This window comes from Tiliqua scincoides, chromosome 5 (assembly GCF_035046505.1).
Source record: "Tiliqua scincoides isolate rTilSci1 chromosome 5, rTilSci1.hap2, whole genome shotgun sequence".
Taxonomy (NCBI): Eukaryota; Metazoa; Chordata; class Lepidosauria; order Squamata; family Scincidae; genus Tiliqua; species Tiliqua scincoides.
In genome coordinates, this window is record NC_089825.1 from 2,639,996 (window position 1) to 2,653,656 (window position 13,661).

A 13,661-nucleotide genomic window follows, 5' to 3' on the forward strand; every position below is an offset into this window, starting at 1 on the left:
CCGTTTGGCTGTACTTGTAAGAGGCGACTAAACAGCCACCGGGTAGATGGGACTCGTCAGCCTGGGAAGGCAGCTCATCTGAGAGAAGGAAAACTGATCCCGAACCTCCACTGCCTTGTGGCTACATCCAGTTTATGGAAAAGGCTTCAGGAGTCACATCTGATCTCAGAAGCTAAGCAGGATCAGGCCTGGTTAGTACTTGGATGGGAGACTACCTGGGAATACCGGGTGCTGTAGGCTTATACCATAGTCTTTCGAGACTGAAGGTTGCCAACCATTCAGGAGTCAACCTCGAGGCAAAATCCGAAGCCGGAGTCCCTGAGGCAGTTCATGGCTGAACACAGTCATGTTCTGGCAACTCGTGCGATGCCGCTGGAACCAACCATATTGGCTTCTGCCTTTCCATTGGACCATTTCAGCGAAGTGGAGAAGGGGGATTTGCTGCATGGGTAACAGCCTATCCTCCGTACCTACTTTACCCAGGCTTCGCGCACTGGAGAGGACACTGTTCCAGAACTACCATTCAGAGCGCGATACCATAGTCTTCCGAGACTGAAGGATGCCAACAACAACAGGGTTAAGCTTGCAAGCCTGAAGTTTGCCAATTTTGATATTTTCTTATTAATAAAGAGGTTGATGGCCCTGTTTTTATCATGTACACTATAGTACAATTTATATATGCTAAAAACAGGGCTGTCAACCTCTTTATTGCTGTCCTCTTGTACTTTAAATAGCCTCCTGACACAGGCATGGAAGCAGCACTAAAAACACAGGAGCAGGGCTGTAACTGCAACCCCTCTTGAGAAGTGCATCATCTCTTAACTGTTTCTTGTTAAGGGGTGAATCCAGAATGGTTCATGTTAGGCCTTTCATGGGCCCCTGTTTTTGGTTCAGTAGCAAAGTTCCAGCACTATTCACTTCCCCAGCCCCCCCCCCCCCTGAAAAGTCCTAGAAACTCTGCAATCCTGCGTGCAGTGGCAGGGAGCACCTAAATGCCTCTGAGGTCTAGGAAGGTCCTGTTGCAATGCTCTGTAGTGATCACACTTGAAACAGAGACATATCCTCACCAAGAGGCCAGTTCCACTCCACCAATAACACACAGTGGACTTGCAAAGAAGACTTGGTTGTCTTCTTGGTAACAATAATCCCTTTCCAAAAAGCAGTGTTTCTTTCAGGATCTCTTCCAACCAGGCTTCCTGGAATCCAGGCCAAAACACAGTCCTCCTGGTTTCCTTTCAGGCCCCAGTTTTACTCTTTGTGTTTTCAGTCATTCCCTTCTCTTTGGAATTCCAATGGGCACCCCTCCTGCAAACAGTTTTCTTTTGTGATTCATTGTCCCACCTGAGAATGTGTGTGCATCCATGGTGATTAGGTGACTCTTGGGCACTACCTTCTGCTGATGAGAATTCAGCAGACCAGTGATCTGCCTCAGGCCTTTCCACACAATAGCAGCACTATCACAACCCAAGCCTGGTAGTTTATGTACCTTAGATTGGCAGGTGAACTTGTGTGATACAGTAGATGTGTCTGCAAGCACATGCCTGTACCATGAGCCACATTGTACACCTGTGAGTGCATGTTCATTGTATTCTCAGTTTACATTTTTAGGTATGTGCAAAACATTTTAATTGTGCACCTAAAAATGTCATGTGTGAGGAGGAAGAAAGGAGTCTGCAGTTCTCTCAGGATGAGCTTTTATAAGTTACAAAGATAACTTTAAAAGGAAAGAGAACTTCTTCAGACCACCAGCCACTTCAAAGCAAGCTGCAGCAGCCCCTCCATCAAAGAGGAGTTGACCACCCTCCCCATCCACTCAGACAACACCTCTTGGGCAGCTCTAATAAGCCAAGCTAGACAAGGGTCAAGCAGGCAAGTAGGTGGCCTCACACTCCAAACAAGTCTGTCCACATCCTCAGGCTGCACAAACTGAAAAGAATCCCACAAAACTGGACAAACGGATGCCAAGGGGTCATCATCAGACATTGTCACTGTGGCATCCAGGTTGTGATGAAGGCTTATAGAAACAATGGATACATCAGGAAATTGTACACAGAACAATACTTACAAGAAGTAGTGGTAAAAGCTGTAGCAAACTGTGACAGGATACTTAAATGTCTTCCAATATGTTGCTTGTTCACAGATAACACCCACCCACCCCCCAGTTTCCCGAGAGGGATATGTCATTACCCAGGTTGGGCTGTAGGCTGCATCATCACTATCATAAATACGGCCAGCAGCAACATCTGTGATCACTGAAGTATGTTCCAGCAAGCCTAAACATGTTGTACTTCTTAAAAAAGAGACTGGTTTGCAGACATTTTTTCAAGATACCTTCATGGTTGTAAGAGCTAGAATCTTGCATTCATTTCTAAATTGTAGTTGAAATCTTCTTCTGAATACCAGATTCCTTACAAAATTGTCTGTATTGTAGAAGGAGCCTGCAGTTTGTGGTAATCCAAAGCCTCAGTAGATTCGTTATTCACTTGTATTTGTGTCATGTCCGAAGGCCCTACATTGACCTTGGGTTTGTGTTCTGTGTGTTTTCTCTCCTAGGGCCCATGTCTGCAGTTTGGCTACAGATTGGACAATGTGGCAACCAACTTGGACAGGAATGGTGGCAAACCATTACAAGCACAAAGAATAAAAAAGATGACATGTAAGTCTGTTCCTCCCCACCCATGCCAATGATCTTCAGAGATGTAACAATTTCCTGGAAACTAATCAGATATAGCAAAATAATATGAGCTCCCTGCAGCAGTTTCCCCACTTCCTTGAAGTGTAAGAAGTTCCTGGACAGCTTTTGACATGGTTGGTTTCTTTCTGAGTAGAAAATATAGACTGGTGTCGTTGTTGTAGTATTAGTTTCCATTTTTATCTATACATACACTTGATGTACTGTAACGGTAGAGCAGCTGGGAAGCCAGTAGGCACAGAAATGAGTGATCTTGGTCCTGAAGGAGAATCGTCCCCCTGTCAAGATACAGGGATCTTTTTGTCCTCAGATAAACAAGATATTAAGGTCATTCTCAATGTGGACACCATGGAGATACCAGGGAAAGGAGAGGTAATGCTTAAAGATGATCTGGCACTTGCCTCATGTGGGCTGCTGGTGTCTCTTCCAGGTACCCCTTCTATTCCCACAATGGCAAACTGAGTGTCGTCTGTGTGGACAGTGAGCCCAAAGTGGTGAAGAAGCTACAGAAACAAATCAAGAGAGGGTAAGAGGCAAGTGACACCCTGAGCTCTGTGAAAGAAGGAACATAAGAACAGCCCCACTGGATCAGGCCATAGGCCTATCTAGTCCAGCTTCCTGTATCTCACAGCGGCTCCACCAAATGCCCCAGGGAGCACACCTGATAACAAGAGACCTGCATCCTAGTGCCCTCCCTTGCATCTGGCATTCTGACATTTCTAAAATCAGGAGGTTGCACAAACGAAGGAAGGTCAGAAGAAAAGTGCTTCCCCCCCCCCTTCTGGGGCTTTCTAGAGTGTGTCTCTTGTAGTCTTCATTGTAGACTGGAGAATGGCAGGTTCACATGAGCTTCCTTTATGCTGACTTAGGCCAGTGGTCCATTTTAACCCACAGCTGTCTACTCCGGCAGGTTTGAGACCAAGGTGTTTTTCATCACCTGCCACCTGATCCTTTTTTAACCTGGGGCCTCCTGTATGCAAAGCAGTAGTTGTAGTCCCTTCCAAACAAGCTGACACAAAAGGCCTTGTCTCTTTTATGGGTCACTGCTGATATTGGCCCTTTGAGATGATATAGAGCAGTATGCACAGGTCAATATCTGCTAAAATCTCAGAAGCCAGAGCCCAGCCCAGGTTGGGTTTCCAATGGTGAAGGGCTGGAATAGTATGACTAGTATTGTATAGTATGTATAGGTTGTATAGTATGACTGGTCAAAGAATAAATTATGCAAAACCAAGATATATGCAGATTTGCTTCGTTTGAGTAATTTATGCAGGTTGCAAAATCTGCATTTCTGGGTGCAGACTTTGGATATTTTGCTTTGTAAGTATAACCTAAATCTACCCTCTCACAGCTGAATGAATCACTCCACTTTGTTTTTCCTGCTTTTTTTCCCTGTCTCTCTCCCTGAAAAGAGCGTTCAGAGAATCCAATCTCATTGTGGGGAAGCAGGGAAGAGGCAACAACTGGGCTTTCGGTAAGAGACTCTGAGTTCACTGGCCAGGATGTGATGCTCATGTGTCCCAGCACAGCAGCCAAGGCCACAACTGCAGTGGCAGGTCTGGGAGGGCCAGCCACACCCAGGCTCACTGCCAGGCCACAGGACAGTATTTTTATTTCATGTTATCTAGTATGACGCAATTTCTTTTCTGACTGATTTCCTAAGCTCCCAAGGTAGTTCACATTAGTCAAATGATAGAACGGTCATAAAATAATGATATTAATTTACAATAATATATCATAATAATATATGACATAAAAATATGATATGACATATGACATAACATGCCATAAAATAATGATATTGAAAGATCCGTCAGTAACAGACCAGAGAAGATGCAGCATTTTGGGCTGTGTGGGGAAGGCAGCAAACAGCAGCTCTGAAGGCCTGTGCCAGAGGTAGCCGAGCAGATCCTCTGAGGCTGCTGCCAAAGGAAACAAACCCCCTTGGCCTTCCTCAAAAACCTGGCCTTGGCAGGAGGCTAAAGATGCTTCCAAGAGCCTCCCCCAAGCACCTACAGGTTTGGGCCTACTCATTCATTCATTTATTTTTCACATTATTAAAAAACGGCTCTTCCTCTAAGGAGCTCAGGGTGCTGCACGTGTCTCCTTCCTTCCTTTTGTCTTTACAACAACCCTGTGAGGTAGGTGAGGTGGAGAGATAGTGACTGACCCAAGATCATCCAGGAAGCTTTGTGGCTGAGTTGGGATTTGAACCTGAATTTTCCAGATCTAAGACCAACTCCTGAACCACTGCACTATCCTGGCTCTCATGTCCATTTGGTGGCAGCATCCACGTCCTGACATCGGGAGCAGTTTGGATTCTGCCTTTTTTGAGATGTTCCTTTGGAAGTCACATGGAGGGATAAATAGTCTGAATCCTCTGTCTTTTGTGAACCCCTATACTATTCAGAAGCTATCCCCACACATGATTGTGAGAGCCATTGCCACACTTGAATGGCAGACTGTGAAAAAGAAGTGTCAGTTGTCTGATTGTGCTTAGGCTTGACTTGTCTGCTGTTATTATAGTTCGGCTACTGTCTGATTTGGGATCCACAGGGTATCATGGCATCCATTCAGAGGGAGAGCAGAACTTATTCACGTGGACAATGGAGAGCCTGCGGAAGCAAGTGGAGCGCAGGGACTACTACTGTGGGACGGTGCTATTCCACAGCCTTGGTGGGGGTGCTGGTGAGAGCCTGTTTTCCCAAAGTGCTTGCTCATCATACGGAGCTTCTCCTAGTGAACACCCCCCTAAAAAAATAAACAAAAACCCTTGAACACATTTTCTTATTAATTATAAGGAAATGACTACATCCAAATCAGGAGAGCAGCACCTGAGCTATTGACACATTTAAGCCACAAAAACATCCTATAGCATTAACAGGAAAAATGAGAGTCATGTCCTGAATCCACCGACTATGGGTTCCTGCAGCTTGCTACAGCCAATACAGATGGCAGCAGCTCTCCCAGGCCATGTGCATGCCTTTCCCAGCCCTTCCTGGAGATGCTGCAAGAATCAAACCTGCAATTTTTTGCATGCAAAGCAGAGATAACCTCCAGGTGTGAAAGTTAATTGTGAAAGTAGATTACTATGGAAACAGTCATGGTGTAAATTCTGCACCTCCAGGTGTGAAAGTTATAGTAGATAATTGTGGAAACAGTCATGGTGTAAATTCTGCAGTTTCTCATCTATTACAGTTGCTATTGAATATCAGCCAAAAAGTAGTACAAGTTTATGTAGCAAAAAAGTGAAAAGAGGGTTCCCTGTTCTGAAAGTGTTCACCAGCTATCTAAAAAGCAGCCTATAGCAGCCACTGTACTTGCATGAAGAGGGACAATTGCTCCCCCCTTGCAAAATGTAAGAGAATCTTGATCTAGGAGGAAAGTGTTGTCAGTGACCCATTTAGGTTAAATCACTGGTTCTAAGAACTATGAAAAATTTGAGTTCTCCCTGATATTGTACCAAAGATGTAAACTTCACCATCTTTAGAGCATTCCAGAGTCTTCATCCAGTGAGAAAGACGTGAATCCTCAGCTTTTCTCCATTTACTCCTAATTTCCACCTTTGCTGCAATTACAAGATTACTCTCTGCTTCTTGGAGTTTTCTTCAAATGATATTTTCTATGTATCCTATAAGGACTCTTACTGGTTTAAATGAGGTTGTGTGTGAAGACATGCTTTGTTGTCAGAGTAGCCTCCTCTTTCCAGGAGTCCTCTCAGCACATCTCCATTCTGTTCACACACAGAATAGAACACTGCAAACACCCTCAGACTCTCTAGGGCAGCTATTTTCAACCACTGTGCTGTGGCACACTAGTGTGCTGTGATTGGATCTCAAAACACATAGACGAACAGGCCTTGCTGAGGGAGAATCAGCATGGCTTCTGTAAGGGTAAGTCTTACCTCACGAACCTTATAGAATTCTTGAAAAGGTCAACAGGCATGTGGATGCGGGAGAACCCGTGGACATTATATATCTGGACTTTCAGAAGGCGTTTGACACGGTCCCTCACCAAAGGCTACTGAAAAAACTCCACAGTCAGGGAATTAGAACACAGGTCCTCTCGTGGACTGAGAACTGGTTGGAGGCCAGGAAGCAGAGAGTGGGTGTCAATGGGCAATTTTCACAATGGAGAGAGGTGAAAAGTGGTGTGCCCCAAGGATCTGTCCTGGGACCGGTGCTTTTCAACCTCTTCATAAATGACCTGGAGACAGGGTTGAGCAGTGAAGTGGCTAAGTTTGCAGACGACACCAAACTTTTCCGAGTGGTGAAGACCAGAAGTGATTGTGAGGAGCTCCAGAAGGATCTCTCCAGACTGGCAGAATGGGCAGCAAAATGGCAGATGCGCTTCAATGTCAGTAAGTGTAAAGTCATGCACATTGGGGCAAAAAATCAAAACTTTAGATATAGGCTGATGGGTTCTGAGCTGTCTGTGACAGATCAGGAGAGAGATCTTGGGGTGGTGGTGGACAGGTCGATGAAAGTGTCGACCCAATGTGCGGCGGCAGTGAAGAAGGCCAATTCTATGCTTGGGATCATTAGGAAGGGTATTGAGAACAAAACGGCTAGTATTATAATGCCGTTGTACAACTCTATGGTAAGGCCACACCTGGAGTATTGTGTCCAGTTCTGGTCGCCGCATCTCAAAAAAGACATAGTGGAAATGGAAAAGGTGCAAAAGAGAGCGACTAAGATGATTACGGGGCTGGGGCACCTTCCTTATGAGGAAAGGCTATGGCGTTTGGGCCTCTTCAGCCTAGAAAAGAGACGCTTGAGGGGGGACATGATTGAGACATACAAAATTATGCAGGGAATGGACAGAGTGGATAGGGAGATGCTCTTTACACTCTCACATAATACCAGAACCAGGGGACATCCACTAAAATTGAGTGTTGGGCGGGTTAGGACAGACAAAAGAAAATATTTCTTTACTCAGCGTGTGGTCGGTCTGTGGAACTCCTTGCCACAGGATGTGGTGCTGGCGTCTAGCCTCATGTATTGGCAACCTTCAGTCTCGAAAGACTATGGTATCGCGCTCTGAAAGGTGGTTCTGGAACAGCGTCTAGTGTGGCTGAAAAGGCCAATCCGGGAGTGACAATCCCTTCCACACCGGGAGCAAGTGCAGTCTGTCCCTGGTCTGTCTCCCTGGCTATGGGCCTTCCTTCTTTGCCTCTTAGCCTCAGACTGTTGGCAAAGTGTCTCTTCAAACTGGGAAAGGCCATGCTGCACAGCCTGCCTCCAAGCGGGCCGCTCAGAGGCCAGGGTTTCCCACTTGTTGAGGTCCATCCCTAAGGCCTTCAGATCCCTCTTGCAGATGTCCTTGTATCGCAGCTGTGGTCTACCTGTAGGGCGCTTTCCTTGCATGAGTTCTCCATAGAGGAGATCCTTTGGGATCCGGCCATCATCCATTCTCACGACATGACCAAGCCAACGCAGGCGTCTCTGTTTCAGCAGTGAATACATGCTAGACGCCTTTAAAAGGGGATTGGACAAGTTTCTGGAGGAAAAATCCATTATGGGGTACAAGCCATGATGAGTATGCGCAACCTCCTGATTTTAGGAATGGGTTAAGTCAGAATGCCAGATGCAAGGGAAGGCACCAGGATGAGGTCTCTTGTTATCTGGTGTGCTCACTGGGGCATTTGGTGGGCCACTGTGAGATACAGGAAGCTGGACTAGATGGGCCTATGGCCTGATCCAGTGGGGCTGTTCTTATGTTCTTATGATTGGTCCACAGGTATTGTTATTATTATTAACAGTATTTATGTACTGCTTTTCAACAAAAGTTCACAAAGTGGTTTACAGAGAAAAATCAAATAACTAAATGGCAGGTATGCCGTGGGAATTTGGGAGAGGGTCATTTACCAATAGGACCATTGGGGTGTGTGAGCCTCCCATTGACAGCACAGTGTGCCTTGTCAATTGTCAAAGTAGTAATGGTGTGCCTTGACCATTTTAGTGCCTTACCAGTGTGCTGTGAGATGAAAAGGTTGAAAATCACTGCTCTAGGGCATAAGGGACCATTGATAGAGGTTGTAAATTAGTAGAGATGAAGTTGTGCAGTTCTTTCAAAAATAGAGAACTGTGCATTTTGAACAGAAGCTCTTATGTGAGCAGAGCTCCATAAGATTAATTAGTCTGCAAAGCTGCACTCCAGAGTTTAAATGGATTTGAAACTGGCTTAGTCAACTCTTGCAAACAGGTTTGTGAATGCTTCTAAACCACGTAGTCAAACAAGAGTCTTGGAGCACCTGTGGCGAAGGGGGACCCTTTCCTCTAACAAACGGGGTTGGCTCTGGTGAATCGGCGTGGACGTCTTGGCCATCCTGAGTCCTGCAACCTGCATGTACACAGGAACACCTTAGCTTGGGTGGATATTGGGCACGACAGAGAGTCTGGCCCTAGCTGAGATGAAAGAAAAGGCGAGACCAGAAACAAGCAGCAGCTGGCTGCATTCTGCAAACCCCTGAGTGTTGATCAAGACCATCCAGCTGACCTGGCAGAGGGGAGGTTTCCTGCCTCTGGGCATGCAATCAGAATGGTAGAACTTTGAGCCTTAAATTCCCATCTATAAAGCTGGCTAGTTTGAACCAGATGACTGGACAAAGGTCACCTCTCTATGGTTGACCGGCCCTCCAGCTCCACCTGGGGACCAATAGAGGAAACTGCATCTAGGAACAGCCATGAGTAGTTAATCACATTCTTACTATTTTTGTCTAGGACTAGTTCAGACAATACTTACAAAACCAGCCCTGTGTGTATGTGTTAAGTACGGATCATCCCAGCCATTCCTGTGCCTCTAAATCAGGGGTCTCCAAACTTTTTGGCCAGAGGGCCGCATCAAATATCTGGCACGGTGTTGAGGGTCAGAAAAAAAGAATTTAAATATAAAATTTATTTAAATAAATTAGAGATGGAACTTAGATGAGTTAATGAATGAATGAATGGGCTCATTCATTCAACCTCTCTGGCCCTTGAACACGCTCCAGACACAACCAGAGCATCGTTCCAGTCATGTTTGGCCAAGTGGGCCAAGGGCTTTCAGGAGACAAGAGGCTGGCCGCGGGCCAGATAGAGGCTTGCCATGGGCCGCATCTGGCCCCCGGGCCGGGGTTTGGAGACCCCTGCTTTAAATTAAAGAGCCTGCTTTAGCCTATTTACCCTTACCCTATTCTATCTTTGCCTTTTAAAATTACCTGGAAAAGTCATTGAAATGATTTGAAAAAGAGTCTCTTTGCCTCTCTGTCTCTGACCAAGTTGAAGAGCAGTTGCCCCTCACTCACTGCTGGACCCCTCAGGGCTCATGTTGCAAAGGGCACGTATGATTCAGAGGAGCTGGGACTGGCAGATCTGTTGACTTCCCAGATTGCTCCTGCAGCAACCAACTTTCCACTTTCTCCTCACAACCCTCACGTGAAGTACAGGTTAGTCCAAGAGAGAGCAGTTTGTGTCGAGCAGCTCAGTGAGTGTGGTGAGGAAGCAAGGCTTTGAGCTCCAGAACCTAGACAAGGCCTGTTTGCCACTCCTGACTGAGGGAGTGCTTTCCAGAGTGCCACCGTTCCCAAAGTCAGAAGCAACTGACCTGCATCCCTCTGGGTTTTTCTCTCCAGGCCTGAGCTCCCGGCTGTGTGAAGCCATCAGAGAGGAGTGCCCACTTGGCCGCATCCTGTCTGTCTCAGTGGTGCCTCACCAGGCTGGCGAGAGCCCCCTCCAGCACTACAACTCTCTCCTGTGCCTCTCCTGGCTTCAGAGGTAAGTGAAAGAAGCTGCAACTGACCTCTGAGGTGCCTCTGAGTTGCCATGTTTACAGTAAAGAGACGCCCTGTTGGTTTGTAGATCTTCCCCTAAGTGGGTTGAATTTAGAAGGAATGATGAAGGCAGTCGCATTGCTTTGGGGGGGTGCAGTAAGTACTGCAGGTGCCTCGGTGTGCCACGTAAGCGGCCCCTCCCACTCAGCAATGTGTGGTTCAGTGTGCAGGCACTCACTGAACCAAAGGGCATCTCCTAGGTGTTGCCATCACTGTTCTGAATGGCTCAGATGGTGAGGAGGAGGGGCCGCTTACACGGCGAGTTGTGGCACTTGCAGTGCTCACCACACCACCCCCTTGTCGCCACACCACTGGATTTAAGGGTTGACTGATATAAGTGATCAGCAGTGCTGGTGTAACTGGGCCTGCCAGGATTTCGGTCCATTATCCACATTTCAGTGGTTCCTGGGAGAGCATCACATTTGATTTGACAGTGCCAAGAAACTGGGGTGGGCACCCAGGCCAAGAACCCTTCTTCATTAATCCTGTCAGTTTTAGTCTGTTTAATCAATCAGTTGTTTGCATTTGAACAATCAGATTGTGCATGTGTGTCATGCTAGTCCGGGGGGGGGGGGGGTCTTTTAAGACAGCTTGTGATATCTGCTGCTTTTGTAATTATGTGCATTTAGAAAACAATAGATCTTCAGCCCAGGTGATCAGACATCATTTTTGCTCAAGCTAAATGAGCTTTAGTTGCTCAAGTTTTTTTTTCTTTGGTTAACCAATTAATTGACTGAACCTTGTAGCCCTACAAGGAGAGATCTGCACTGAGCTGCTTGCACAGCCTGGGTGGGAAAGGGAGTGAGGATTTCAGCCTTTGGAGTGTGATGTCCTGGTCAGGGAAACAGGTGAACGGAGACCCACCTGCATGTGATGCTGAGCAAGCTGGGAAGCTGAGGTGGTGGACTGCTGGTGGGAAGTTGCAGGTTTGAATCCTCCTCCATGTAAAGCAAAACCCTGCCTGTAGTAGGCCAGCAAATCAGGGATAAGCCACTCCTCCTCTGTGCTCATTTGTTACATGGAGTGGGTGGGTTTCCCCCCAAGAGGCAGCTTTTTAAAAGGCAGTTCTCCAGCTGCATTTGGAAGTGGAACAGCCCAGAATTCTGCTGCCTCCAAAACAGATAGGAGGGCAGCAGCCTGGGAGGAGTTTGTAAACTAGACATTTGCTGGACTGTGAAAGTTGGCATTTTAGTAGACCTTGTGACAAGGTTACCCCTGGGGGCTGGGGATAAGAATAGGCCCTCAGTTTGGCTGTACTTGTCGTAAGAGGCGACTAAACAGCCACCGGGTAGATGGGACTCGTCAGCCTGGGAAGGCAGCTCATCTGAGAGAAGGAAAACTCTGATCCCAAACCTCCATGCCTTGTGGCTACATCCAGTTATGGAAAAGGCTTCAGGAGTCAACCTCGAGGCAAAATCCGGAGCCAGAGTCCGAGGCAGTTCATGGCTGAACACAGTCACGTTCTGGCGACTCCTGCGACGCCGCTGGAACCAACCGTATTGGCCTCTGCTTTTCCATTGGACCATTTCAGCGACGTGGAGAGGGGGGATTTGCTGCATGGGTAACAGCCTATCCTCCATACCTACTTTACCCAGGCTTCGTGCACTGGAGAGGACACTCTGTTCCAGAACCACCATTCAGAGTGTGACACCATAGTCTTCCGAGACTGAAGGATGCCAACAACAGTGTGACAAGGTGTAATCTCCACTTGTATCATAAACCAAGTTTGTCCTCGATCAGTTGACAAGGCCTTGTTCTGGCTGAAAGTCTTTGAAAGTCCTTGAACTGTTTGAGGAAGGACCTTCTCTGTTGTGGCACCCCAGACAGGGAACACTTTCAGCAGCCAAGAGGCCCTCCAAAACTCTTTTGCTGTGTGACTTTAGGGCAAACCCTTCTCATACGTGGGCTGTTTAAAGCAGGACTCTGGGGCTGCAATCCCAGCTCTGCTGGGAGTAAACTCCGCTGAACTCAATGGGATGTGCTTTTGGGTAGATGTGCATAGGGGTCTGATGGGACTTGGGTTGTTGGGAGGACAACACCCAGGTGATGCTGGGAAAGCTCTCAGTGGAAATGCTAAGGATGAGGGAGCTAATTCCAAAATGAACAGGAGGGTCGACCTTGTCCCACTTTGCTTCCACAGGTATGTGGATGGCGTCCTCCTCTTTTGGAATGATGAGGCTTTAAGGCAGGCCTCAGCTCTGCAGGGGAAGGACCTGCCTTACTCCTCTTGCCAGGTCTCCTTCTCAGCCATGAACACCTCCATTGCTTGCTGCCTCACTGGGCTTCTGCACCCACTCAAGGCGTTCAGGACACCGAGGTGAGTCCAAGACAGATGCTTAAAACAGGTACTTACTTCCACAGTCCTCTCTGATGGCCTGCAATTAACAGCGACTTAGTATACAGTCCTCACAGGCTTAGCATCTGAAACCTGCTCTTCCTGAGGTGGTTCAACTGGATTCCAGACTATACCGATTCACACTGTGGGTGGGGGCTCATAGGATTGAAAGCTCCTCCAGCCCAAAGGGAAAAAGTTGTCCCTCCATATCGAAAACTGGCATGTCAGGAAAAGAGTTCCAGGCTAGCCTTTTCCCAAACATCCTAGTTTTCTTTGTGCAGGGATTTTTAAAAGAATGGTGCGAACTTGCTTGAGCCCCCACTTGCAGTCTAAAGCAGTAGGCTTTAGACACAGGATTCCCACCTCTGCAAGAACAAGGCCTGCATTGCAAGAACAGAAGTGGGTGAAGATGACTAGGGTGGGCGGTAGGGTTCAGTAGATTCAATAGTGTCATGTACCTGGAGAAGAGCTTCGCAGAGGCTTTGCAGTTCTTTTGTCCCCCTCCTTTGACACCCTTCTGCTGCTCTCCCTGCCTGTGCACTCTCTGGGAATTGCTGATCTAGTTGGGTAAGGCTTACCTGGAGTGCAGTCAGCCTGTCTCTCCCTCTCAGTGGAGCCAACTCAGCCTCCTGCACACTGATGCTGCCCCATGAGGATGGTGTCACTGATGTGACTGAGGATGCTCTGCTTTGTAAACTTTGTAAACTTCTGGTTGGCTGCTGTTCAAAGAGTAGGCTGGAGGCGAGGAACCAGGCATCTGATCCAGTGGGCCCTTCCTTCTGTGTGGAGTGGGTTTACGGGTTACAAGCCATGATGTGTATGTG

General features: G+C 47.3%; 1 protein-coding gene across 9 annotated transcripts in view; it reads left to right on the plus strand.

The window, feature by feature from the left end:
- The window catches only part of LOC136651365 (tubulin delta chain-like), a 33,880-nt gene that overhangs the window by 4,675 nt on the left and 15,544 nt on the right, over positions 1-13,661 (plus strand). For all 9 annotated transcript variants that reach the window (XM_066627675.1, XM_066627677.1, XM_066627674.1 and 6 more), the window contains 6 exons: positions 2,554-2,656; positions 3,123-3,218; positions 4,105-4,166; positions 5,249-5,380; positions 10,305-10,446; positions 12,643-12,819. In XM_066627675.1, coding sequence (XP_066483772.1) covers positions 2,559-2,656; positions 3,123-3,218; positions 4,105-4,166; positions 5,249-5,380; positions 10,305-10,446; positions 12,643-12,819 — 707 coding nt within the window. In that variant the 5' untranslated portion in view covers positions 2,554-2,558. The remainder of the gene's footprint in view (positions 1-2,553; positions 2,657-3,122; positions 3,219-4,104; positions 4,167-5,248; positions 5,381-10,304; positions 10,447-12,642; positions 12,820-13,661) is intronic.